At 44.9% G+C, this 10,000-nt stretch overlaps 1 protein-coding gene across 8 annotated transcripts in view; it reads right to left on the bottom strand.

Moving 5' to 3' along the window:
• Positions 1–10,000, bottom strand: part of CSNK1G3 (casein kinase 1 gamma 3) — a 149,440-nt gene that overhangs the window by 115,933 nt on the left and 23,507 nt on the right. For 7 of the 8 annotated variants that reach the window (XM_040344410.1, XM_040344400.1, XM_040344425.1 and 4 more), the window contains exons 2-3: positions 6,779–6,819; positions 3,996–4,065 (exon numbers count right to left, since the gene is read on the bottom strand). In XM_040344410.1, the coding sequence (XP_040200344.1) occupies positions 3,996–4,065; positions 6,779–6,819 (111 nt within the window). Of the gene's footprint in view, positions 1–3,995; positions 4,066–6,778; positions 6,820–10,000 lie in introns of those variants that run through there. The other variant, XM_040344458.1, reaches the window with a different exon arrangement.

Genomic DNA, 10,000 nt, shown 5'->3' with positions numbered 1-10,000 from the left:
TTGGGGGCACAAGAGAAAGCTGTATTTAAAGCGGGAGTTCACCCGGAAAAAAAAATTTAACATTAGATTGATGCTCATTTTGTCAAGGGGAATCGGGTGTTTTTGTTAAAATCGAAGCAGTACTTACCGTTTTAGAGATAGATCTTCTCCGCCGCTTCCGGGTATGGTCTTCGGGACTGGGCGTTTCTATTTGATTGACAGGCTTCCGACAGGCTTCCGACGGTCGCATACATCACGTCACGAGTAGCCGAAAGAAGCCGAACGTCGGTGCGGCTCTATACGGCGCCTGCGCACCGACGTTCGGCTACTTTCGGAAAATCGCGACGCGATGTATGCGACCGTCGGAAGCCAATCAAATAGGAACGCCCAGTCCCGCAGCCCATACCCGGAAGCGGCGGAGAAGATCTCTCTCTAAAATGGTAAGTACTGCTTCGATTTTAAAAAAAACACCAGATTCCCCTTGACAAGACGAGCCTCAATCTAATGTTAAAAATTAACTTTTGGGGTAAATCTCCACTTTAAAGTGGAGTTTCCATCCCAATTTTTTTTATTTTTTCCCCATTAATGTGCTCATTAGACCTAAAAAATAAAAAAATATGTTTTACTCATCTGGAAATGCCTGTTGCTATGCGGTCCCTCGAAATCTGCCTTTGGAATCACCTAGGATATTGACATCTCCCTATAATGCTCCTGGGAAATGTGTGTCATTTCCCAGGATGCAGTGCGCTACCCAATTAGCACTCCCCATCCAAGACTTCCAGGAAGTGCTTGTGGGCTTCACAATGCCCACAAGCAAAATGACAACGGTGTGGACATAGTTTTATAAACTATCTTTTTTGAATAACTATGCGGAGCGGCGGCGGATTGTAAAATAGTAAGTGACCAGATTTATATTATAAAAACGCATGATGAAAGGACATGCATTTAAAAAATGCCAATTGTGGTTGGAACCCCGCTTTAACCAGCCCTTCAATCCTCTCAAAAAACACGACCCAACCCCCCCCACGTCCAGCGGTGGAGGTTGACGCTGTCCTCGTGTCCAGTGCGTGATGGCGTCAGAAACCGTCCATTCCCCAGACTGGTAGCGTCTGTGGGGGGGGGGGGGGGGGGAGTTGCAGTCTGTATATTGGAGGATTAGGCAAGTATATCTCTGCAATCCCCTAGAGGCCTAGAAAAAAACGAGCATGTTAACCCATACAGTGCAGGCACAGCATGGTGAAATAAACGTCTGCACAGACACGGCAGCCCATTCACTTGAAAGAGCTGCAGTACTTGCAGGAAATGCAGAGAAAAATCCCCCCAACTTTTTTCTCCACAACGTCCCCTGCTGGGCAGCCACATGGTACCATGCAGTTTCATGCACCCAAAAACACACACTGCAGTTTCAGATGCATGGTGTGCCATTATAATAGTGGACAGAGTACACGGGCATCATACTACCCGACTAGCCTAGTTTTGCAAGATCCAGCTCGCTCTTCAGGGGTGTGTAACACTGTACCTAGGATAAAAAAGTATATGTTTGGCAATCTGGCATAGTATTCGTTGTAAAGGCACAGGGCAGGAGGGGTTGTAAGTCCCCATACTCCCCACTGAGCTTGACCATGGCTACAAATATGTGGCCCCAAGACGGCAGCAGCAGGTGCCTCACCCGGGAGCTGAGGGGGCGGAGTCCATGGAGGGGTCCCCGTTTTGACTCCGCCCCATCAACCTACAATATCCTCAAAATAAAGTGCAAATGATCCAAAAAAAATTATATCCAATATCGCCACTCCTTGAAGACGTCACATGACCTAATGTACGTAGGGCAGGGTGAGGACGCTGATGACTTTGTGTATGCCGGTGTTCTGACGAATAACGACCCCCCCCCCCCCGTACTGCGCTTGCATAGGAATATGCTTCCGATGGTCGCGCAAGTCTGCAAGGGGCAGACTTGTTCATGATGGGATAATGCGAGGGGCGGATAGCAACACAAGGGAGCGTATTTTGTAATTATGGGCAGTACTGTCACAAAACTGAAACAGTTATATTTGTTTAGGAGATGTGTTTTAGTTTCGTGACAAATTCCGCCCCCATCTTAACAGCACTGCCCATCATTACAAAATATGCCCCCTTCTGTTGCCATCCGCCCCTCACATGCTCCCATCATGAACAAGGCCACCCCTTGCACGAGCATCTGGAGAGTGTGTCACTATGTTGGCTATAGTGCGCTGGCGCCGTGTACAGCTGATGGTCCATTCGGATGTTCAGCAGCTTTCGGCGGCTTGGTAGTTAGCCAAATTTTTTTATATATATATATTGTGAAAGATAATATTATGCCGAGTAAACCGATACCCAACATGTCACGCTTCAAAATTGCGTCTGCTCGTGGAATGGCGACAAACTTTTATCCTTTAAAATCTTCATAGGCAACGTTTAAAAAATTCTACAGGTTGCATGTTTTGAGTTACAGAGAAGGTCCAGGGCTAGAATTATTGCTCTTGCGCTACCAATCGCGGGGATACCTCACATGTGTGGTTTGAACACAGTTTACATATACGGGCGCTACTCGCTTCTGCGCGCAAGTTCGGCGGGACGGGGCGTGTTTTCTGGCTCCTACCTTTTTTTTAGCTGGCTCCTAGATTCCAAGCTCCTAGATTTTAAGTAAATTTGTCAAACCCTGGCTTACAGACATCTCTGTGCGCAAGTTCGGCGGGACGGGGCGCGTTTTCTGGCTCCTAACTTTTTTAGCTGGCTCCTAGATTCCAAGCTCCTAGATTCCAAGCTCTTAGATTCCAAGTAAATTTGTCAAACCTTTAGTACCCCACATGCAGTATACTATATAGGAAAGTCATTTAGGATCTGAGAACAGACATATTTCCATTTCCAGTGCAGGTCACCAATTGAGGGATTCCTGAAGTTGCCTGAATAGGAGCAATAAAACATGTTCTGAGCTATAACCCTTGTATTTTATTGGACTTGGTGGGTTTTGGGGACACACCTAGTTACCTTTGTAGATAACCACTTTCCCCAATGGTACAGGCCACCATCTAAAATAATGCACACAGTTTAAACCTAAAGTCAAATAAAGCTGACCAAAACTCAATATAGTTTCTCTTTACATGCACTCTTTATATATAATGTATGTTAAAGCTCTGCAGGCACTTAATGCTTCCTTCTTTTGGTATATATTCAGGATATGAATGCTGCAGACTTTCCTTCTCATTCTGCCAAATATAGCAGCTAACTAGTTTCATTGGGGAGGAACATTTGGCATATCAACCACAAAGGTTTCAGACATGGCTACACATCAATAAACACACCAGTTCAGCGCTAAAGGCGGCCACTCGTTTGAAACAAAACCAGGGACATTCAAAAACATGCAATACAAGCAACAAGAAAAATGGTAAATCTGGAACAGCAATAAAGTATTCTGTACAACACAGGGGTCACAAGCCAGGCTCAAATGTTATTAGCTTGGGAAGACCCTTAAATAATTATTTTTTATAACCAATTACTACAAATGCAACTTTGGAGAACAGATAGTTAACGGTAGAAAAAAAATATTGACCATCATGCTGTGCAGAGGATATAGCCTAGAAAGCCTATGTAATACATAGAGCAAGAAAATTCATCAATGTTTATTTCCCTTGCTGCTTACTTATCCCTCGCCTCCGGATAACCAGCCAACTAAACATTACTGGAAGACATATTGACTGCAATCACTGGTGAAGAAGTACAAACTGAAGTAGCTGCGTGTAATCACTCCGAAGAACAAAACGGTTTCACACTTGAAACACATCCATGTCTCAGAGGGGCCTGGGCAGAGAAGTATCCATAGAGATGTATAGAACATTGCCACTATGGATACCAAACACTTGGGGCTTCCTAAAGCTTGGCATACACCATGTATTACAGATCGGAGAGGACTCCATGTGCAAAAAGCACTGCTGTATGCCAAGCACACAACAATGCTAAAGGGCAACAATACATAAATATTTAACACTTTGCAGACTTACCAACAGATCCTAATTGCTTGTAGAATCTATATTCCAAATGCAGCTGTGGTGCCCTGGATTTCATAGGTTCCTGGTAAAGAATACATGCAATTTACAAGTGAAAAATAATATAAATGTAACCCACATACACATTAACAACAGTGAAGGATCATTACATAGAAACAGCCTAAGAAGACATCAGACCTTTATGGTACACCAATACAGCAGATATAAATATCAGTATAGTTAGAGATACAGAAGAAATCATGCCATGTATGGACAATTACAGCGGCCAAAAACCAGAACCCCAAAAAGAAAACAGTTTGTTGGCCTGGCACTTGGCTTCGAATTCTTTGAGGAATACGTAAAGTTCAAGCAAATACAACAAATACTGTAGTTTGAAACTGAACTCCAGGCCAAAAAAAAAAGTACCAATTAACACAGATTTCCCTGAAAAAAAAATGTATGCATTATATATATATATATATATATATATATATATATATATATATATATATATATATATATATATATATATATATATATATATATATATATATATATATATATATATATACACACACACACATACACATGCGTGTGTGCGTGTGTGTGTGTACATACACAAACACACGTTAAGAGCCCCAACAGTATCCTGAACAGCATGTCTAAAGCGGCTCATAAATTTATCAACATTTTGCCCGGCTCAGCAGGGAACAGCCAAATTTGGATCGACCTATGGCCTGTTCATGCTTAACGGGGGGGGTCTAACGATCGACTTTTGTCATATGGGGCGGTTGGAAGTTTTTTTTTTCTTGGCTGCTGCCACCAAGCAGTGTGTTCTGCCAGTATATTCCGAGTCCCACTGTTGGAATACAATGGCACAGCTGGATGAATTCCTCCATCCAACTCATACATGGATGGAACAATACGTTTTTGTATCTATAGATACACTATACCAAAAAGTGTTGGGACGCCTGCCTTTACACACAGATGAACTTATGGCATCCCAGTCTAAGTCAGTAGAGGTCAAAATTGGGTTGGCCCACCCTCTGCAGCTGTAACAGCTTCAACTCTTCTGGGAAGGCATTCCACAAGGTTTAGGAGTGTGTCTATGGGAATGTTTGACCAGTCTACCAAAAGCGCATTTGTGAGGTCAGGCACTGATGTTGGTCGAGAAGGCTTGGCTCACAGTCTGGGCTCAAATTCATCCCAAAGGTGTTCTATGGGGTTGAGGTCAGGACTCAGGGGTGGAGCAACTTGATTGGCTTGCACAAACACGCTCAGCCATGTCTTTATGCAGCTTGCTTTGCACTGGTGCACAGTCATGTTGGAACACGAAGGGGCCATCAAACTGTTCCCACAAAGTTGGGAGCATTAAATTGTCCAAATGGTCTTGGTATGCTGACACCTTAAGACAGGGGTGCCCAACCAGTGGCCCGGGGGGCACACGTGGCCCTGCGGAGCCCTCTGATGTGACCCTCGACCTCCTTCTCTGGGATGGCAGGTTGGCAAGCCCAGATCACGGGTTGCCGACCCGCCATCCCAGAACAGCAGTTTTGTTAATGAAGCCGTTGGTAGAGGAAGAAAGTGGCTGCGGAGCAGAGCCACATAAGACAATGCTTCCTGTATAGCACCGGCTCCTGTCACAGGCAAAGTGATACCAAATGCACTCTGCCTGGGACAGCAACAGTCGACGATACCTGAATGTAAGAGGATTAAAGGTAAGTTTACTACAAAATTCACAGTATATACGAGTATATCTGTTCTGCAGTGGATACTGGGCTTCTTTGAAACTGATCCGCAGGTGCAGTGCAGATGCAGCTTACCTGCACTAAGCCATAGACTTCTGCGGCTTTGTTGCGCTTTCAGAAAGTGCGCCACACTTGCAAAATAGAAGTTTTCGGCAAAGTGCAGCTAACACGCAGAAAATCCACAGGTGCACTGTGCTGCACCCGTGGGTTTGGCCAAATCACAGCGCATCAGTGTGAAAGCAGCCTTAGGCTCCTTTCACATGATCGGTCCAACCCAATTGGACTTACAATTCACCTTTATGGAGCAGCAGATGTAAAACGAACATGTGTCTGGGTAAATCGGATTGGATCAGGGGGGCCCATAGAGTAGAGAGGGCTGTGTCCGTGGACACGTACCAGTCCTCCTCCTACTCTGCTCATTGTGGCCCGTGACCAGTTACCAATTTGCTTAAGTAGCCCTCGCTCTTTAAAAAGGTTGGGCACCCCTGCCTTAAGAGTTCCCTTCACTGGAACTAAGGAGCCAAGCCCAACCCCTGGAAAACAACCCCACACCCTAATCCCCCCTCCATCAAATGATTTGGACCAGTGCACAAAGCAAGGTCCATAAAGATATGGATGAGCGAGTTCGGGTGTAGGAACTTGACTGGCCTGCACAGAGTCCTGACCTCAACCAGATGGAACACCTTTGGGATGAATAAAAGCGGAGACTGCGAGCCAGGCCCTCTTGTCCAATATTTTTGTGCAAACAAGTGCTTTGATTTTTTTTAAACTAGGCTTTACTGTATTCTCATAAGATCACAGGCAGCCAGCCCCCTTCTCCTCAGATGACAGCCATTCTCAGAGCAGAAACATTCCTGTGCTGTCTGGCAGGGGTGACTGGATCACACAACTGACTCCACAGAACAACAAACATTCGGAAGGTAAAACAGTTCCTTGTATGCATTCCCATTGTGCATTTGGATGCTTTCCTGGAGTTTAGCTTCAGTGTAAGCTGGAGGTAGGCAATTAAACACTTTCTATGTGTAATAACTGTAAAAAAATGGAACTTACCAGTTTAATTGCCACATATTCATTTGTGTAAAGATTTTTCCCTTAAAGAAAAGAACAAAAAACAAGAATGTTATTCCTTGCCAAGACCGGGTTTACAGCAACACATTGAGCAATATGCCAGAATACAAAGTCCACATGAACTGGTAATGGGGCCACCACACAAAGCCTGTTACTTAAGAAACTGGTGACACAAAGTAACATTCAGTTTTCTGTTCATTTTAATTACATAAGCGAAACATTTTAAAACCAGGATTTCACACCACATATAAAACCATTTGCAGTAAATCAGAATTTTATTTCATCCACTGATGGCATCATTCACACGAGCGCTGAGCCCATACACCAGCATTCAGTCAGTTGTAAGTCTATGGGGTCGCAGCATCTGTTCGCCCCAATATGTCCATCAAGCAGCTGAGCAACCCCCAAATGCAGAGCTGTGCGCAATTCGCTCACACGCACCTCTGCCAAACTAGGCCGTGTCTGTGTCGCCCATACCTGGCGACTTCAGATGCATAACCAGGTATTTCATGGTGTATGGGCCTCAGCGCCCATGTAGTTTAAACCTAAGTGATATACTGTACATCATATACAGTGCTCAGCATAAATGAGTACACCCCCAACAGATTTGTCAGAAAACCTTTACTTTCAGAACCAACATTTTCTATGGGACACTATACTACAAAATACTCCCACAAATGTGGGCCATTGATTGCAACCAAGATTTGTTAATTTGCGGACACAAAAAAAAGTATTTTTGCTAACAAATTAATTCAAGACCCTGTTGCAAAAATGAATATATCCCAATAAAAGTCTTAGGAGCAAAGCTAAAATTTTAAAACAATATCTTAAGAATTCAACTACAGGTGAGTTTAATTATTCATTAAACAGGTGTCCAGCAGGCAGCTGATTATAAAAGGGTGTTGCTTAACGCAGGGTTTGACAAATTTGCTTGGAATCTAGGAGCCAGAAAACGCACCCCGTCCCGACGAGCTTGCGCACATAAGCGGACACATACGTGAGCAGCGCCCGCATATGTAAACGGTGTTCAAACCACACATGTGAGGTATTTCCACGATTGGTAGAGCGAGAGCAATAATTCTAGCCCTAGTCCTCCTCTGTAACTCAAAACATGCAACCTGTAGATTTTTTTAAACGTCGCCTATGAAGATTTTAAAGGGTAAAAGTTTGTCGGCATTCCACTAGCGGACGCAATTTTGAAGCGTGACATGTTGGGTATGAATTTACTCAGGGTAAGATTATCTTTCATAATATATAAAAAAAAAAAAAATGGGGATAACTTTACTGTCTTATTTTTTAATTTAAAAAAGTGGAATTTTTTCCCAAAAAAGTGCGCTTGTAAGACCGCTGCGCAAATACGGCGTGACAGAAAGTATTGCAACGATCACCATTTTATTCTCTAGGGTGTTAGGATAAAAAATATATAAAATGTTTGGGGGTTCTAATTAGAGGGAAGAAGATGGCAGTGAAAAATAGTGAAAAATTACATTAGAATTGCTGTTTAACTTGTAATGTATAACTTGTAATACCAACGGCTCACCATCAGATGGCGCCAGCTCACAAAAACCTTCCCAAGCCAAGTCGCCAGGACACCATTTCTAGTCGCCATGGCGACCGGGATTTGCCGAGCCCTGGCTTAACGAAAACCCCTTCTTATTTCATGCTGTCAGCAATGGCACCACATAGAAGACCTTGAGAAAGAAAATTTCTTTACAAAAGAAAGGTGAAGGCTACAAGAAGATCAGCAATGGTTCACTTATGAGTCAGAATACTGTAGCAAAAGTGATACAAAAATGTAACAATAATTGAACTGCGACCATCTCACAGAGACTTCCAGGCCGCCCACGAAAGTTAACACCTCAACAGGAGCATCTTCTGATAAAAATCACCATGCGAGTGTACTGCAGTTAGCTAAAGCATTAGAAAGCCAAACTGGGGTGATTGATCCCTATGACACCATATGGCATACACTGCAGAGGAATGGCATGGATGGATGGCATCGACAAAAGAAAGCCTCTCCCAAAGCTCACCCAGAATGGAAGGGCCCATGCTGAAAAAGAAGATTACTGGGACTCTGTACTCTGGAGTGATGAGACCAAGATAAAAGTTTTTGGAACTGATGGCTTCAAAATGGTATGACGTCGTAAAGGTGAGGAGTACAACATGGTGGTGGCAGTGTCCTTCTGTGGGGCTGCATGAGTGCCTCTGGTGTCGGGGAGCTGCATTTCATTGAGGGTATCCCGAATTCACAGATTTACTGCTCTATATTGAAAGAGAAGACGCTATCATCACTCCGTGCCGTTGGTGGTCATGCACTTTTCCAACATGACAACAATCCAAATCACACATCTAAGGCCACTGTTGCATTTCTGAAGAACAGGGTGAAAGTGATTCAGTGGCCAAGTACGTCTCTTGATGTGAACACCTATGGGGAATTCTAAAGAGACAAGGTGAGCATCACTCTCCATCCAGCATCCAGGCTCTATAAGAGGTCGTTCTTGAACAATGGAAAAAGATAGATGTTGCAATATGCCGTCAATTTGTTCATTCCATGCCTAGAAGACTTGGTGCTGTCCTTGTAAATCATGGAGGTCATACAAAGTACTAGATACTAGATGTTAGGGATGCAACGGATCACAGGTGATCCGAACGGGTCACCCCCTTCGGATTGGCACACACTTTGATCAGCAGATTGCCGCGGCTCCGGAGCTAGGCCGAAGCCGCGGCCTTTCCTAATGTTATGGCTGCGGCTCCGGAACTAGGCCGAAGCCACGGCCTTTCCTAACGTTATGGCCGCGGCTTCGGCCTAGCTCTGGAGCCGCAGCCATAACATTAGGAAAGGCGGCGGCTTCGGCCTAGCTCTGGAGCCGCGGCCATCTTGGTACACCCGGCAGCGGCCCTCCTCCTCTGTTTACACCCACAGAGGAGGAGGAGCCCGCACTCGTGGCCGTGGGACACACCGCTGGAAGTTTCTGTACTACCTGAGGGGGGGGGGTGTCTTACCTGAGAGGGGGGGTGTCTTGCCTGGGGGGGGGGGGGGTTCTGTACTGATGCGGGTGTCTTCCCCGAGGGGGTTCTTTACTGAGGGGGGGTGACACCATTTTTTTCTGCACTGGGTGACACCAACCCTAGTGAAGCCACTGCAGTGGGGGAGATGTGGATATTACAGTGGGGGGGGGGGGTATGTGGATATTACAGTGGGGG

This window comes from Rana temporaria, chromosome 1, assembly GCF_905171775.1.
Source record: "Rana temporaria chromosome 1, aRanTem1.1, whole genome shotgun sequence".
Lineage (NCBI taxonomy): Eukaryota > Metazoa > Chordata > Amphibia > Anura > Ranidae > Rana > Rana temporaria.
Note: the sequence above shows the minus strand (reverse complement) of the source record. Positions and strands in the feature narration are given on the sequence as shown.